The sequence below is a fragment of the Candoia aspera genome, chromosome 2 (assembly GCF_035149785.1).
Source record: "Candoia aspera isolate rCanAsp1 chromosome 2, rCanAsp1.hap2, whole genome shotgun sequence".
NCBI classification, from domain to species: domain Eukaryota; kingdom Metazoa; phylum Chordata; class Lepidosauria; order Squamata; family Boidae; genus Candoia; species Candoia aspera.
The window spans coordinates 49,725,996-49,744,709 of record NC_086154.1 but is presented as its reverse complement, the minus strand read 5'-3'; the positions used below and the strand labels follow the sequence as shown (position 1 = coordinate 49,744,709).

Sequence of the window (18,714 nt, the reverse complement as noted above, 5' to 3'; positions counted from 1 at the left end):
TTTACAACCTTGTAAATTAGGTTAGGGTCAGAGAAAGGAAGTGGCCAAGTAAGTAACGTTTTGACGTTGATTTCACTAGCCCTAGTCTACAGCCAAAACACTAGCAAGCATATAAGCACATACAAGCATTAGTGTATTGGCTGTGGACCAGGGATAGTAAAAACTCAACTTCAAAAATATCTATATGATACAATATACCACATCATAAAAAAAGATACTGCTAATTAAAAATAGTGAAATTACGTTCCTTCTTCCAGATGAAGAATGGTCTAAAAGAATGTTGCTGATGATAACAACAACAATACAGTAAGAAAGGAGAGATACAGCAGGCTCCATTGGCAGCTGATGATCCTCTGGCTTGCTCTTGAGTTGCGCTCCCCTGCCCTAGGTTTCTGCCTTCCAGCCAGAGAGTGAATAATAGAATCAGTGCATGTAAAAAATTTTGACCGCTTTATTTCAGTTTCCCTAGCGCCTCTCAAGACCCTCTGGAAATTAAAAAGGCAGAGCGGAGGAGGCTACGGAAGAGGCGCTAATCTACCCGCGTCCAAGGCGCCGTTGATTCCTTAGTTTGCGGAGGGAGAAGGGCCGTAACCTATTGTGGTTTGCACGTTCCGGCTTCTCCGTTCCTGAAGGGCAGCGGGCGACCCGATTCTTACCTCTTCGCCCTGCGACCCAAGTTGGCAGGCCTCCTTCCGAGCAGTGAGCTCCTGGCGGAGCGATAGGTTGTGATGAGGAGCGGGGCAGAGGAAAGGTATAAATGTGCGTGGAAGGAGGCCAGAAGGGGTGGCTGAGCCTTCGTCGAGAGGCCGGGCGAGTAGAGTAGGCCAGCAAGGGAAGGAGGCAGGCTACGAGACAGCCCCTGGAAGAGCCGGGGAGCATGAATGCTACGGCGTGGCTGCTGCTGGGCACGGTGCTGAGCGGGAAGAGCGTCGAGCGAGAAGCCCAGCAGGTAAGCGGTGCCAGAACTGCTTGCACTTTTTCTCCCCCGCGTTGGCCTCGAGCTTGCCCCTTCAGTCCAGCAGGCAGCAGTTCGGGAGGCTTTGAAAAATGCTGCGCAGCCTCAGGCATATGAATATCTGCCTGGAAGGTGGCTTTTAAAAGGTTCGGGGCGTCTTCGCTGTGTTTTGAGAGAGCCCCTTGTCGTGGAAGGAGAGGGCGATTCAGCAGAAATACCTACGGCTTACCACATTTGCACTAGTTGAAGTGGCAGCAAGAGCCTGGTAGCGTAGCACGGCTTAGGGAAGCTACTTAAAAAATAATGACTGATCGACCTGGTGCAAATAAACTTTTGAAAGACTTAATTCTGAAATTAGGTCCTGTTTTTGAGTACAACTGATCCGAGGTTGGAGATGAAATTTTTGCTTGGTGGACTTGTAAAACTAGAAATTTCTGGGTTCAAATACATATAACGATACAAAGAATTTTAAGGATCAACATTCAACTGAAACCAGAACTTTTCTTGCTGAGATTAATGGACAGTCAATTAGAAAAGAGCCATGGAAGATTATTTTTATATATGATCCCTGCTGCGATACTATTATATGCGCAAAAATGGAAAGGCTCTGAAATACCCACAGTGGAGGAATGGTTGGTAAAGATGACAGAAATAGCAGAGATGGCAAAATTAACTTGTTTGATTAGAGAAAGATTAACAGCTACATTTATCAGTGACTGGAAACCCCTTATGAACTTTTTGCTGAAAAGAGAGAAAAGTGAACTTGGATTTATGGGTTTGCAGATTAGAAAGCGTAGTTTATGGAAAGAAGGAAATTACATTGTAATCTTAGAAAGGGTAAAATATAAATGCATTTATAACCGCTGTCAAAAAGATCAGATGCTCCTGCTTTATAATCTTTCTTTTTCTATTTTCTTTCTTCCTTATTTTCTTTGTTTATTTTCTAATATTTGTACTGTTTTTATCTTGTTAAAAAATTCTTCAATAAAAATTATATTTAAAAAAAGAGGTTGGGGAGGAGATTTTTCATCCCAAGCTCCAGTGCATTGTTGTTGTTAGACATGGGGAGTCTAAAATTCCACTTTTAAACAGCTCTTCAGTAGATCCTGATTCACCTTCTGGCTGGGCTTGTTCTAGGTTGAGGCTTACAATATTAACTGTTGTTTACACCCGCGGGTTTCCCACAGGAGGATGCCTGGCCATGCTGGATGTGGAAAGTGGTTTTATGTGACAAAAATCACAGATTGCCCACTTCTAACCATTAAAGAAAACTTTATATTCCTAATACTGTAACTTTTAATTTGCTTTCTAAAAGATTTCCAGAGAGATTGGCCATGCTGCCATAACAAACAATTCTGTGTTACCTTAAAGATGAATGCATTTATTATCACCTAAGCTTTTGTATAAATGGGATGCGGTGGTGCTGCGGGTTAAACCGCTGAGCTGCTGAGCTTGCCGATCGGAAGGTCAGCGGTTCGAATCCGCATGACGGGGTGAGCTCCCGTTGCTAGTCCCAGCTCCTGCCAACCTAGCAGTTCGAAAACATGCAAATGTGAGTAGATTAATAGGTACCGCTTCAGCGGGCAGGTAACGGTGTTCTGTGACTGTCATGCTGGCCACATGACCACGGAAGTGTCTATGGACAAACGCCGTCTCTTCGGCTTTGAAACGGAGATGAGCACCGCCCTCTAGAGTCGGACACAACTGGACTTAATGTCAAGGGAAACCTTTACCTTTACCTAAGCTTTTGTATATCCCTGTTCACTTCATCAGAAGCTTCTAAAGGTGTTGGAAGACTTTCTGTTTTTTTGTTCTAATAGTTGGCCAAGCTTCCCTCCCCATTTACCACTACTTTCAGCTCCTTGAACAATGAATTGTAGACACCATGCCCAGCAAAGTTTCAGGTTATAGTTCTGTGGAGGAAGAACCTGGACAGGTGTTGGAATTAGGAAGAATTCTACTGTAATTGGAATTGTTCAGACATGTTTTAGTATTGTGCTGCTGGTAATATATAGCCTGACAGTGATGTTGGAGAGAACAGAGTTTCAGTTCTTTTCATAGAGTGCTCCTTTCCATTTGGAAGAAATACCTGTTTATTTGTGGATTTACATTATCTGGCTAGGTTGAACCATTGGATCAATGTGCTGAGCCTAAAGTGAATTTTAATGAATGTAGTCAGCAATATTGAATGTTTAAAGAGTTGTTGTGACAAAATCTCATATCCACAAATAATTTCTTGTAACTTACATAAAAAAGCTGAAATTACAGTTGATTTACTGTTGAATCCTATTTTTGTGAATGCTATAAGAAGTTCCCTTCACTGTATTTCTGCAATTTTTTTAAATATGAGTATTTCTTGGTTTTTCACACTGGAGGAAATTCTGAAAAGAAAACCATATAATTAATTGACCTGTCATGCAGTCCTATGCATATATTCTCTGAAGTAAATCTTGAGCTTACTGTGCTCAGTCCTGTTAAGGATGGCAATCAATTATTTCATTGGTTGATAATACTAGTTACATTTTGTTTTTATTTATTAAATGCAACTCTCTCTTGCCAAAATCAAAAAGACATACATAGAATATAAAACTGTTGCATACGTGCGTCCATACACAACCATCACATAGTTAAACAACCAAGAGGACATTGCATACCCTTGATGTAGTTTACTGTTCAACCATTAACTTCTTTCCAACTTCATTCTATTTTCTCTCTAATTTCTTTCACTTCTTTCTTTTTCTTTAAAAAAGATCATTTTTCCTAATACCTGTTCTTGACATTACCAAATAATGATCTGTGCCACATTCAGTACCTCTCATCACCCCTATATCCTTCACTGTTTCAGTCTTTCATCATAAGCAACCAAATCAATCAATCAATCATGTTTTTAGATTTTACTCATTTGCTATATGTACATATAAACAGATATACAGTAGATCTGAAGCAAACATCTTTTGCTGAGCAAGTACTTACCAAACAATCACCATTCTCATTCATTTCTGGGTTTCTGAATAACCCAATCACTTTTTTTCTATTATCTTCTCTTGTTTGAACCCATCCATTCATATTACCTAAACACAGCAACTTTTTCATGAGGATCACAATCATTCAGAGTGTTCTTACACTTTTCCCCCAGACTCATTTCTTCTTCTTCCATGATCTCTGGCGTAGTTGCAGGTATAATGCAGTATACCTAGGTACATTCTGAGTGCAAAACCTGTTGCAGATCAGTCAAGTGATTCTAATATGCATGGCTCTCAATTTAAGAATTTCCACCATCTTAGTTCTTAGAATAAATTATAATTATGATAAATCATCAGGCTTATATGCCAAATTAAACTAGATCATATTTTCATTTTAGTAAATATTCAAGGAAATCTAGACAGTCTAAATACAGGTAGTCCTTGAGTTACGATGGCAATTTGGGACTGGAATTTTGGTCACTAAGTGATGTGGTCGAAAAGCATGATGTCACGTGACTGCATCATTTAGCAATCCCCATTGCTGTCATTAAGCGAGGATTGTGGGTCATTAAACAAGCACCTCCTTGCAACGTCCTGCTGGTTTCCAATAACCAGTCAGTGGGGAAGCCAGCAGGAAGTTGCAAGTTCGAGGTGGTTCGCAGGCAGGCAGGCAGGTAGGTGGCTGCAGCCAGGGGGGAGAGGGAACAAAGTGGGCATGTGGGTGGTGGGGGAGGGGAGATGCAAGTGCTGTTGGGGTTAGGTGGTTGCTGCTGGGTGGGAGAGGGTCAAGGTGCATGACTGGCTGGGGAGGGTGCGCAAGTGGTGGGGAGGCACGAGGCAAGCACAGTGGGACTTGGGGTAGCTACTGCTGGGTGGAGGAGGGTGCGTGAGTGCCAGGGAGGGTGCATGAGAGGCCAAGGAGGGTGTGGATGCAGTGTGAATGCAGTGAAGCTTGGAGAGGGTGGAAAAGTGTGCATGAGGGTGCATTAGTGGCTGGAGTGGGTGTGCGGGTCATCGGTGAGGTGCGACATGAGTGCAGAGGATCTGGGGGAGGGTGTGTGGGTGGGGAGACTCACTTGAGCAACCTGCTACCTTCCCTGCCAGTTTCTCCATTGGCTTTGCTTGTGGGAAGCTGGCAGGGGAAGTTGCAAACTGCGATTATGTGACCATGGGATGTTGCAACCGTCTTAAGTGCAAGCTGGTTGCCAAGCACCCAGATTATGATCACATGACTGTGGAGTGCTGCAACAGCTGGAACTTCGAGGACTGGTTGTAACCATCACTCATTCAGTGCCATCATAACTTTGAACGGTTGCTGAATGAGTGGTCTACTTTTATCTCAAGAGAAGAATTGTCATGAGCACTGATGGTGAGCAGGAGGGGGCCCCTATCCAAGGGGGAAAACGCATGCGTAGTACTGAGGAGTTAAGCAGCCATTCAAAGAGACACAGATCAGACCCGCCTTAACTTTTGGGGTTTATCTGTCTGGGTTTTTCCTACGCTTCTTCAGTTTGTTAGGATTTTCTGTCTAATGTAGCAGTAATAAAGCGCTAGAGACCTATTCCTTGTCTCAGCGTGGTTCCTGACTGTTAGGACATCAATCCTAACAAACTCCCTACTCCCATTGAAAGAGGGAGGAACAAAACAAAAAAAAAGGAAGAGACATTTGGGAAAATGTCTTCGGAAAACCAGGAAATTCGGCAGGCCATCCAACAACTGGCAGCAGCATTGCAACAACATCAACAACAAGTAGATCTCCAGATCAACACATTACAAGCAGCCATGCTACAGCAGTTACAACAACCAGCTCCGATTAACCCACAACCGGTGCCAGCAGCAGCAGCAGCTCCACTAGTAGTCTTGAGATCCCAGGGCAGTTTACCAGAGAAGTTTGGAGGAGAGGCAGGACAGTTGAGAACCTTTCTCACACAGTGCATAATGTTTTTCGACAGCAGACCAGCAGAGTTTCCCACAGACAGAACCAGAGTCACCTTCATTCTAAGTCTGCTAAATGGCCCAGCAGCCAAATGGGCTATTCCCATGGTGGAGAACAATGACCCAATTCTCAACGACTACCAGAATTTTCTGGCAGAGTTCCGAGCACACTTTGACGACCCAATCAGAGAGGTCACTGCCAGCCGGGAAATTCGGAAGCTCAAGCAAGGCAACAAGAGAGTGGGAATCTACACTGCTGAATTCAAGCTGTTAGCAGGAGATCTGGACTGGAATGAGAGTGCCTTGAAAGACCAATTCAAACAGGGGCTGGATGAAGAAATTAAAAATGAATTAGTGCGCCAAGAAACACCAACTACTCTAGAAGGTTTATATCAGCTGTCTGTGGTCATAGATGCCAGACTAGAAGAGCTCAGACAGATGCAGCCGGGGAGAAACAGGGGCCTCAGAGTGCTTCCAGGATTTCCAGCTCTCTCCGCAGCATCTCTCTACTCAGGACCAGAGGAGCCGATGCAGATCGGGGCGAGCAGGAGGCTTATTTCTGAGGCTGAGAGACAGAGAAGGAGAGAGAGAGCCCTCTGTTTCTACTGCGGAGTCCAGGGGCACAAGGTGAGAGCTTGCCCAGCGAGAAGCCAAGCAAATTCCGTAAGAGCCCCAGGGCAAGCAGTAGAACCAAGAGCCACCTCCACCTCGACTTCCAACCAGGGAAACTCCGTCGGTCTTCCTCCACAGAGGTCAGCAGGGAGACCATCAATCAATTAAGAAGGGCTCATTCCGAGGATTCCAGGCAATCCTTTTACTACTTACCAGTCATAAGGCACGTAAACCCAGAGCACCAGGTCAAGCTAGAGGCCCTTGTGGATTCCGGAGCTTCCACCAATCTTATTGATGTACAGACCATACAAGACTTCAACATCCCGACCATAGAATTGCCACGTCCCATAGAAGTTGAGACCATTGACGGCCAGCCCCTCAAGGCAGGGCCGATTAGAAGTTTCACAGAACCTTTGCAACTAACAATGGGAGACCACACTGAGTGGATCTAACTTTATGTTACTGCATCACTTAATGTGCCTATAGTCCTGGGCACATCTTGGCTGAAGATCCACAACCCATTGTTGAACTGGACTACGGGAGCAGTCTCCTTCCCAGCTAAGGAATGCCAGCACCACAAGATTCAAGCCGCTCTCCTCTCTCCAGCAACCAATGCAGCCATGGAAGCAGGGGGGGTCCAGTTGCCAGCCAAGTATGCAGATTTCGCAGATGTTTTCAGCGAACAAGAGGCCACAGCACTACCCCCCCCATGGGGACTGTGATTGCACCATTGAGTTGATACCAGGAGCCAAGGTTCCAGCAAGGAAACAATATCCCATGTCCTCAAAGGAACTAGCCACCTTAAAGGATTACTTGGATTCTAATCTCCAAAAGGGGTTCATCTGACCATCTACTTCCCCAGTGTCTGCTCCTATCTTCTTCGTACCAAAGAAGCCTGACCCGTTGGCACCGGCAAACCAGGAGGCACCCATGAGAGTGGTACACGATTTCAGTTCCCTCAATAAACTCACGGTCAAAGAAAATTATCCACTCCCCCTAATATCTGATCTGCTGGATCGCTTACAGAAAGCACACATTTTTACTAGGTTGGACCTCAGGAATGCGTACAATCTGATCCGGATGAAAGAGGGGCATGAATATCTGACTGCCTTTGATACCAGGTTTGGTAAATTTGAGTACCTTGTTTTGCCCTTTGGCTTGTCTAATCCAGGAGCCATATTTTCCTGATTTATGAATCAAATTTTCTCTGGTTTACTAGATAAGTATCTGGTCATTTATCTAGATGACATATTAATATTCTCTGAGGATGCTACAACTCATGTAACCCATGTACGTAATGTTCTTACAAAGACTGAGAGAACAGCTGTTCACCAAGCTAGAGAAGTGTGCCTTCGATTTAACTGAATTACATTTCCTGGGCTATAAAATATCAACAGAAGGCATATCCATGGATCCTTCTAAGGTCTAGGCAATTCTCTCTTGGCAACCCCCCCCCCCCCGAAATGTGAAAGAGGTACAAAGATCTCTAGGGTTTTGCACTTTTTACAGGAGATTCATAAATAAATTTAGTGACAGGGCTAAACCCCTCACACAGCTTTTGAAGAAAGGATCAAGATTCATTTGGGGGGAGAGAGAGCAAGCAGCCTTCCAAGAATTTAAGCAACTCTTTGCATCCCAGCCACTTTTAAAGCACCCTGATCCCACGAAGCAATTCATAATGCATTCAGATGCTTCAGATATTGCCATTGGTGTGGTTTTATTGCAATATACAAACAAAACCGAGAATACATTGCTCCCTTGTGCATTTTTCTCCCGCATGCTCTCACCAGCAGAGAGAAACTGATGTTTTTAACAAGGAGTTGCTAGCAATTAAAGCAGCATTCCAAGAGTGGAGGCACTGGCTAGAAGGTGCAACCTTTCCTGTGAAAGTTTGCACCGATCACAAGAATTTACACCTTCTACAAAACACCAAATCCCTCACCCCACGCCAAATAAGATGGAGCCAGTTTTTCTCCCATTTCAATTTTGTTATTTCTTATGTTCCCAGGGCGCAGAACTGTTTGGCAGATGCCCTGTCTCGATCTATTCAGGCAACCCCCGCTACTCACCAGGAGGTACAGGCTACTATATTACAACCTCACAACTTTGATCAGTCTATGAGGGGGAACCAGACAGAGATTTTAGCAGCAGGCAGACAAGCAGAGGACCTATTTACAAGAGTCAGAGCTCAGCAGCAACAGGACCCATATGCCAGGGCCAGGATGGATGACCTCCAGAGGGGCCTGCAAGACACTGCCTCCCCCTTTAATGTGGAGGCAGGAATCCTCTGGCATAGCGGGCGATTATACATTCCCCCCACATTGAGGGAAGAAGTACTGAGACTTTGCCATGACCATCAAACGGCAGGCCACGGAGGTGTTTTCAAAACTCTCCATAGAGCTCTGAGAGACTACTGGTGGCCTAAGTTGACTGCAGACATAAAGGGCTACATGGCTTCTTGTCACACCTGCAGACGAGCCAAGCCTCTCCCAGGGAAGCCCACAGGACTCTTGCAACCCCTACCCACCCCCAGTAGGCCTTGGGATACAATCTCCATGGATTTCATCACTGATTTACCCCCGGTCCAGGGGCCGACTTCCATACTAGTGGTGGTGGACCTTTTCACTAAAATGGTGCATTTTATTCCTTGCAAGGGCCTCCCATCTGCGCAAGCCATAGCGCAGTTGTTTATGGACCATGTTTTTCGATATAGAGGCATGATAAATCACTTGGTGAGTGACAGAGGCCCTCAGTTCACTTCCAGGTTCTGGAGGGCCCTTTTCCAGTCATTAGGGATCCAGATCCACCTATCATCATCACATCATCCAGCTAGTAACAGGCAAGCTGAGAAAATTAACCAATGGTTACAGCAGTATCTCAGGTGTTACACCACTTATCAGCAAGACAATTGGCCAGCCCTGCTCCCCATGGCAGAATTTACTTATAACAACTCTGTGCAATCCTCTACCAAGATGTCTCCATTCCAAGCGCTCTACGGGGTTAACCCTCGGGTGTTGCCCACCTCCTCCCAGCAGGGAACTGTTCCAGCCGCGGCTGATTTTCTTAAAGAGCAACAAGCACAGGGCAAAGAGTGCTTACAAGAGAGCTGCAGATGCTCACAGACAAGAGGGGCCAGCGATTGCGGTAGGAGACAAAGTGTGGCTCTCTACCAAGTTTTTGACTTCTACCAGACCCTCCAAGAAGTTGGACTCTAAGTTTGTGGGCCCTTTCACTGTGGTACAGCAGATAAATCCAGTGGCTTATCTCTTAAAGCTGCTAGCATCCATGAAAATCCATCCAGTCTTTCACAGAGCCTTGCTAGCCAAAGACCGTCCCCCAAGTGCCTTACGATTGCAACTGCCCCCCCCCCACCTCCAGTAATTGTGGAGGGGAGGAGGAATACGAAGTTGAGGAAATTCTGGACTCTAGGAGGAGGGGAAGGGGCATCCAATATTTAATACACTGGAAAGAGTACCCTGAGGAAGAGCGCACGTGGGAGAATGCCAGAGATGTGCATGCACCAAGTCTGGTTCATTGATTCCATCAGCTTTTCCGTCACAAACCCAAGCCTCGCACTCTATCAGAGATTCCTCACTTGGCTGAGCAAGCAGAGGAATCCCAAGCAGAGGAGTTCGTAAGTTGGCAACCTCCACCCCCGCCTGAGGCTCTGAGGCCAGAGACAGAGGAGGAGGGAGAGCCGCAGCCCTCCACCTCGGGCTTGCATTTCCCAGGGGGGAGGGGGGACAACTCTTCTAATTATCTAGCTATTTTCCAGCAGCAGCCACCTGGGCCAGAAGCGTTATCAGACCTGGAGAGCAGCACTGATTCGTTCTTGGAGGAGTTTTCCCTTGAAGAATTTCCATTGTTGCCCAGTTCCCATGGGAGCTTGGAGGGGGAGATGGACTCTTATCAGACCTCTGGAAGGGAGGGGGCTGAAATGAAATGTGAATCTGGAGGGGAGGGTGATGTCATGAGTACTGATGGTGAGCAGGAGGGGACCTCTATCCAGGGGGGAAAACGCATGCGTAGTACTGAGGAGTTAAGCAGCCATTCAAAGAGACACAGATCAGACCTGCCTTGACTTTCGGGGTTTATCTGTCTGGGTTTTTCCCACGCTTCTTCAGTTTGTTAGGATTTTCTGTCTAATGTAGCAGTAATAAAGCACTAGAGACCTATTCCTTGTCTCAGCGTGGTTCCTGACTGTTAGGACAAGAACAAAACTAAGAAGGATAAATTGCAGATAAAATTTGTGAGCCCTGTAGATTTCAGCATCCAATTAAGACTTCAAGGGATTTGGTATCAAGTGAGTTTATCTTTGGAGAGAATTGTGAAATGCGTGTGTTACTCTGAAATTGCCTGTATATCCATAATCCAGATTAACTTGAAGATTAACTACAAGATTCACTCGGCATTTGATTTTACATTCTGGACTGATAGGAGGTTTAATGGAGAACTGGGCATAGGTCCAACTTGTCTCCCAAATGGAACAGCTAGAAGCATCTCTGACATTTACTGTATATGTACAATGTGCAGATTTTATTCATGTGTGCAGGAAAGAAGGTTAAAGAATAAAAACCTTGTCATGGCAGGGGTGGCCTGGCAACCAAGATATAGGTGCCATATTCTTTATTAAAAGATGTTGTTTACTTATTAAAAACATGTTAAATGCATTCTATTTATTACATTTCCTTTTTTTTAAAACCCTGGTTTTCTTTTTCATTACAGCGCATCAACTGTTATAAAGAAGATGGTATGTATAAATAAGATACTACTTTAAATGTTAAAAATGGTTAAAATTCTTTTGCGGGTATTGGGCATTCATGCACCCCATTGCTGTTGCAGTTCTTTTAAGATGTAATCAATATATTAAGTCTTTACTGTATGGCCTTTTTAATCAATGAGCACAAAACAAGCACACTCACCATATGCATACTTGACCTTTGCCCTTTCTGATTGATTAGGGCAGGCAAAGGAGGTTTGGCTGAGTGGATACAGAGAGCAGTAAGTGGGTTACGGAAGGAAGGAAGGAAGGAAGGAAGGAAGGAAGGAAGGAAGGAAGGAAGGAAGGAAGGAAGGAAGGAAGGAAGGAAGGAAGGAAGGAAGGAAGGAAGGAAGGAAGGAAGGAAGGAAGGAAGGAAGGAAGGAAGGAAGGAAGGAAGGAAGGAAGGAAGGAAGGAAGGAAGGAAGGAAGGAAGGAAGGAAGGAAGGAAGGAAGGAAGGAAGGAAGGAAGGAAGGTCTCCAACTTTAAGTCTGTTGTAAAGCCTCTAGTGGAGAAGCCCTCTCTGGATTCTACTGAGTTGGATAATATCTGACCAGTTTGTCATTCCTGGAGATGATGTTTAACCTTCTTAGTTCCAATGCTTTTGGATAAGGCAAACTAAATCAATAATGCTTAAAGAACACAATGCTTTTGATCACTCTGTAAATAAATACTAGTGGCTTTATCAAGAGAGGTATAATGAGTAACCTTAGAGCATGCTACTCTTTTTAATGTTATACTGCCTGGGATAGTATTACTGTTAATATTCTCAATTGTGGATAAGTAGCTGGAGAAGTGAATGAAGAAAACACAAGGGATTGGCAGGGAGGGGTGAAGACTTTTGCCAGGAAATGTCATGACTCATACTTGCCAAAGGGTATTATTGAGATGCATCACACATACAAAACATTGCACAGGAAGGACAGGCTTTGGACTTTGCATTAACCTCATATGTATTCCAGGACTCCTAGATCACACACATCATTTGATGGCAGAACAATTAAATTTCAGACAATACAATAAGCAAACGATCTCATAAATAAGATTTCAAACCGTTTTGGATGTGGATGTTTAATGGTGACTGTTACTAGGATGTTTCTGCAGGCTCAATTAGTATGTATACATTTTTGTGTGATTTTGGTTCTCCTCACATCTTCTTCAGGAAAGATATGAGGTAAAATGGCTGCCAAAGTCCATCAAGAGATCTTTAATCCTACATCTTCTCCCTTGGAGGAAGGGATAAGGTAGCCAAAAGAGAGCCATGTTCCAGCTAGATTCTTATTAGCAGACCCTCCAGCTCAGCTCCTACTGGTGTTGATTCTGTTGCTGTTGGCATTTCTGTACCCTTTCTTGAAAGGTGGCTGAGACAGTGGGAACTCCAGACAGAGTGCCCACCAGCATGGCTTTTGCTAGAGATGAGAGGTGATGTTCAGAGAAGGAAGGGTGCCTCACCCAAAACTCCAAGGCCTTGCAGGCTAGTTGGGTCAGACTACTAGGCTGGAGGTTTCCCCTACAAATGTACTAACTCCTCACTTTCATTCTTTGCAAGGTCCTTCTCCTGAGTTGGAACAAGAACATAGATTCACTCCAACATCTCTTTTTAATATCAGCACCAAGATTGTTGAAAGACAAGGAATTTGCCAATTTAACATAACTTGGATTCTTAATGAAGATGGTAGGTCTCATTATTGGAGTAATAGGCTCATTCTGTATTAAATGTAACAAATACTTTCATATATAATGAATAGTGCAGTGTTCTCCTGTGATCTGGCTTTTCTGCTGTTACTTTTATGGGGAACTAAGTGATACTGTGAATGTCTTGTTCCGGTGTCTGGAGGCTGTGAGGGTCTGGATGGGGAACAACAGGCTTCAGCTGAACCCTGGCAAGACTAAATGGCTCTGGCTTTGGGACCTTCTGCATCTGGGACTTTACCATCTTCAGTATTGGATGAGGTGGCAGTACCCCAGACAGACCCGGTGTGCAATGTGGGGGTCCTTCTGGACTCGCGACTCCTGCTCGAGGAGCAGGTGGCATTTGTGGCTAGAAGGGTCTTCGCACAGCCTTATGTTGTGTGCTAGTTGCGCCCCTTCTCCACAGTTACTCATGCCTGGTTACCTCCAGAGTGGATTACTGTAACATGCTTTACACGGGGCTGCCTTGAAGAGCTCTCAGAAGCTTCAACTGGTCCAGAGTGTGGCTGTGCAGACAGTTACATGTGCCCCTAGCATGGCACACGTTACACATTTGCTCTGCAAGCTGCATTGGCTTCCATTCTGCTTCTGGATTCAATTCAAGGTGCTGGTTTTGACCTTTAAAGCCCTCCATGGCACGGGACCAGGTTATTGGGACCGCCTCTTCCCAATTACATCTGCCCGTCCCATCAGGTCCAGCAGGAGGGGTATGCTGTGTGTCCTCTCAGCTAAGGAATTCCATCTGGAGGGACCCAGAAGATATGCCTTTTCTGCTGTGGCTCCTGCTCTCTGGAACATCATTCCTCCTGAGGTGAGGTTGGCCCATCCCTGTTAGACTTCTGGAAAGCCCTTAAAATGTGTTTTTTCCAGCAACCTTGGGGATCCCATGGGAAGCCTGCAAGGTGGTTGTATGATATTAGGTGATTGTTATTCTCCCGTAGTCTTGGCCTTTTCATGTTTTTATTTTGATGCATGTTCAGTGTTTTAAGATTGGTTGTTTTAATTGTTGCTGTGTTTGCATGCCACCCAGAGTCATGTTATGTGAGATGGGCAGCCATATAAATTTGCCAAATAAATAAATTGTCATGTTCATCGTTCCAATGTTACCGCTGCATCATAACGTTTCGCATGTCATTTGGCTGATGCGTGTTTCGTTTGGGAGGGGAGGAGGATTCTATCTCGTGGGATTGTTATATGTTGGCAGCTGGATTGGAATGTGTTTGGGTTATCTCGTGTGTTCAAGGTTCCTTTCCCAGGACATCAGCAGAAATGGTTACCAGCACCTGGGGGGGGGGGGAGTTTACAACGGCCGGGCGAGGGGAGGGAGTTTGTGCCGAGGGTTTTTAGTTTGTATTTGGCGCGCTTTTGCTCATTCTCAGCTTTCTCTGTATTTGCATACTATTCTTTAATAAATCAGATATCATTAAGTTCCTGCTTGTGAGTCTGAGTCTATTAGGGTAGGCAATCCTTACATAAATAAGCCCAGTAAGAAAAAAGTAAGAAAATATATTTATGGTTTTGGTCTGTATAGTTCAGTTCAGTTAATTGTAATTCAGAATTTAGAAAGCAATAAAATTGACCAAAAATAAAAGTTCCTGAGAAATAATCTCAAATAGAATCAGTGCTGATTTATGTAACTTTTCTTCTTGGATTTTTTTTAAAAAACTGTTTTAAAATACATAATTGTAAGAGGATATGTAAGTGGCCCAGAATAATTTTGGGATGGGAGCAGCATATAAGCCCATGTAAGTAAATAAATAAATGTAATATTGTTAAAGTCTCAAGTGGCAAGAATTTCCAGGGGAAGTAATATTTATTTAACTTCCTGTTGATAATGTATTTTAATTTCCTTTTTCGGTGATAACTGGAGATATAATAGTGTGCTTATAATATTCACTGTATTTTAATATACAAATGGTAGGAGACTATGCTCACTGTAGACAACCCCCAAAACTATTTCAATCTGTTACAGAACAAACTACAAACTGCTGTTAGGTTTGTGATACATCTTTCTCAGACCCTCAGCTTTGATACAGGTAGTCCTTGCTTAACAGCCATTCATTTAGTGATGGTTCAGACTTACAACGGTGCTGAAAAAACCGACTTATGATTGGTCCTCACACTTACGACTGTTGCAGCACCCCCCCAGTCACATGATCACAATTTGGGTGCATGGCAATCAGTTCACATTTATGACTGTTGCAATATCCTGTGGTCACATGATCACTATTTTTTACTTTCCCAGCCAGTTTCTAGCAAGCAAAATTGATGGGGAACCATGTGATTCACTTAACAACCATGTGATTTGCTTAACACCCATGATGATTCGCTTAATGACTGCTGCAAAAAGTCATAAAATCAGGTCAGATTCACTTAATGACTGCTTCTCTTAGCAACCAGTATGCTGGTCTCAATTGTGGTCGTTAAGCAAGGACTACCTGTAGTGCCACAAGAGGGAAGTTGCTCTTTGGGGGCAGCTATTAGAAAACAATAATATCTCTTGTAGAATTTTCTGTTTCATTATTTAGTTTATTAATAAAAATGTCTTTTTGACAAACGAGTTTAGAACAGTATGAGTTACTAGAAGACCTAGTGATGATGTCTACCAAGTATATTGACGAAATACTTGCTTTAAGATTTGCTGTTGTATATCTGATTAGGGGAGTGGAATGGTAATATACTAATTGTTTTTTGTGAGCCAGTTGCAATGAAATTTCATTTTAATGTGCACTTTGGTGTATAGTGGAATAACAATTAAAGTTTTCTATTCTGTTCTGTTCTATTCTAATCACAACGCACAGTAATGAGATGGCAAACTGACAAAGCATGAAACATAATTCTTTGAACAAATGTGAATACTTACTAGTAGGGTATAAACCTCTTTATTGCTGTTCCATTCTGGATTGCCCATATAGTAAAAATGTCAAATCCCAAAAAAGGACACAACCTACTTTCCTTACATTTTGCAGGCTTCTTCCTGGCTCAGTGGCAGTAGGGTAACTGAAAGCACTTCTAACATTTTTGTTTTGTGATGTGTACATGAACAAAAAGCTTTTAAAATTTGAATATATATTTAATGTAAAATTTATATTCAAATTATAAAAATAGGAAGTGCATGCAAACAGATCTTTCCTTAATTTTTTAAATGTGGGGAGTAAGAGGATTAAAAATATTTATTGTACATTTTTGGCTTGCTCTTACTGCTTTCTGTTTTCTGCCTGATTTGAATATGCAAAACACTTTTGAGTACTTCTAAAATCCAGCAGTAAGAGAAGAAATACGTAGTTTCTGTGCTGAATACCATGTAGATAGATAGAATACAGAGACTGGCATGAGATGGTAAAAGTAAACACAGATCTGCCACTGTATGTCTTTGGGAGACCTGCAGTAGTTGGAAAGGCCCTGTTACTGACAGCATTTTGAAAACAAACTAGTTTTCTTTGACAAAGCAACTTTGTTGTTCTTTTCTTGCAGCCAGTATACAACACTTGAAGGCAACCAAGATTTGTGTATCCCCTGGAGACTTAGGCTGTATTCGATGTGATTACTTAGAAAGATTTTCAACCCCAACCATGTCTGAGAATCAAAAAGTAAGAGCGTTTTTGAAAAGTTACTTTGTTGTGCTGCTGTTGTCTTAATGCTGCTAGAATGTGATTTTATTCAATCTAATGACCCAATGCGTACGTAGAACTGCCAAGTTTATAACTAAGGCAGCGGTCATAAGAACCCAGTACATTGAACAAATTGGGGTATCCTGTAAGGGAGATTCATACTTCTGATTACTGACTCCTTGTATTATCGCATATGTATTGTATTACTGTATTTTCTCTTACCTATTTTCTTTTTGGAATTAGACAACGTATTGTATTTTATTTAATTCAGTTTTGTTTTATTGATAAGGTCAGAGGACTAATCAATTAATAAACTACTACTACGACTACTACAATTGTATAATAGAGCAAAAATAGTAGCCAGTTCAGCACGTTTTATGATATCTGGACATGCAAAAGAGACTGGCTGATGTCTTAATAATTAAAAGGGATACACAAATAACAAACCAAGAGAGTGACCTGGATAATCTTCCTATATTGGATTTACAAAAGAGGCCTGTTAAAACTTTGAAGAATTTTGTGAGGACAAAGAAAAAATGAAAAGAAATCAAGTTTTGGGACATTATTTCAAGGGACTAAAGATTGTTAAAAGTAAAAGGAAGGAATATAAAGTTGATTTATTTGATCAAGGTTAAAATAGATATGTTGTTATCTCTGATACCTTTAATGGACTTTGCTGATCACTCAGAATTGAAATGATGAGATTTTTAAGGATTTGTTTATAGATAAGAGATGGGATATGGGAAGAAGAGATCATTTGTTGTATTTTAAGAGAAGGTAATAAGTTACTAAAATTGTTTATACTTGTGATGAAGGGGGAAGTCATTTCTTTATATATTTCTTTTCTTTTTCTTTACTATATTCTTATTTTTTTCTATTTTTTTCCATTTTTATTTTCTCTTCTACACCTTCAATTTTTTATTTTTTATAGTTTGTATTAGGTTTTTTTTATCATTGTAGTTGAATTTTTAATAAAATTACTATTAAAAAAGATACATGAAGCAAGCTTTTAAAATTTAAGCAAAATGCCTGAAACTTGACATTTTGGAAATAATTGGTATGTTATTCCTTGCTATCTCCCACCTTCAGAATATAGCAAAAATACCCCTTATTTTAGAGAGAAGGTGGACATTTTGTAGAGTAGATGTAGCTAGAAGGTAGATTGGGACCCATCAGTAGATTTATGAGTGGTTTTCAGCAGATCAGCAAGGTTTCCTGATACCCTGATATTTATTGGTAGCATTAGTCATATGACCTCTTCCTACCTATATCAAGCTTCTGAGCTGAAACAACAAAAAGCTGATTTTTGTGTAAAATTATTGTGAAATGAAAATAAATTTTAGTGCTCCAAAGGTGCTCAAAGGTAGCCTGTTCTTTAATAATGTTTTTGCAGCTGGCTCTGGTTGGTGGATATTAAAGTATCAGTAAAAATGTAAAGTGAACTCAACTACTGTATTGGATTTCCATTTTGTTTTAGTAAAAACACAGTTACTCTGAACTTTTTGGTACACTTGAAATCCTACCAAATCCTATGTTGGCCCTATGACAGTAAACAATAATGGCCAATAAATAAATAGTAACCCAAGCTAAACTTAGAGCCTACTCATATCATAGATCAAAATATGTATGTATGTATGATCCAAGATGGCACTGCAGATGGCAGCCTCGGTGTAACGCTCTCTGGCGGGGTCTGGTGTTTTTTCTTTTTTATATATCTTGCAGCTCGCTGCAGATAACATATTGCAGGAATGAACTTTTAACTATTGGAAAGCATTCTGTTTACACTTCTCCTCCTGTTTTTTGTGACTGTGGGAGTGCTGCGGAAGATTTGATTGCAGGGGCGGCTGCTTCCCTCGGTCTTGTTAGCAGCTCTGTTTGCAGCAGCTTGGGGAGCAAACGAAGATATGTGAGATGTAGACAAAGGGGAAAGTGAACTGGAATTTTGGTAAGACTGAGAAAGCAACAAACTAGAACTCCTTTCCCCTCGATATATTTAACAAATATTTGCTCACTAGTTAACAAAATGGATGAGCTGCTCATTTTAAATAGGAACAATCCTGACTTTTCAAATGCTGAAGCCCTTTGCTTTACTGAAACATGGCTTATTTATTTATTTATTTATCATATTTGTCACCGCCCATCTCCTCCAACCAGAGGGACTCTGGGCAGTTTACAACACAGAATAA

General features: G+C 42.4%; 1 protein-coding gene across 1 annotated transcript in view; it reads left to right on the top strand.

Moving 5' to 3' along the window:
• The first annotated feature begins 877 nt into the window (after positions 1 to 877).
• IL17RB (interleukin 17 receptor B) overlaps positions 878 to 18,714 on the top strand; it is a 35,362-nt gene continuing 17,525 nt past the window's right edge. The window contains exons 1-4 of the mRNA XM_063292852.1: positions 878 to 949; positions 11,191 to 11,215; positions 12,775 to 12,900; positions 16,392 to 16,507. Coding sequence (XP_063148922.1) covers positions 878 to 949; positions 11,191 to 11,215; positions 12,775 to 12,900; positions 16,392 to 16,507 — 339 coding nt within the window. The remainder of the gene's footprint in view (positions 950 to 11,190; positions 11,216 to 12,774; positions 12,901 to 16,391; positions 16,508 to 18,714) is intronic.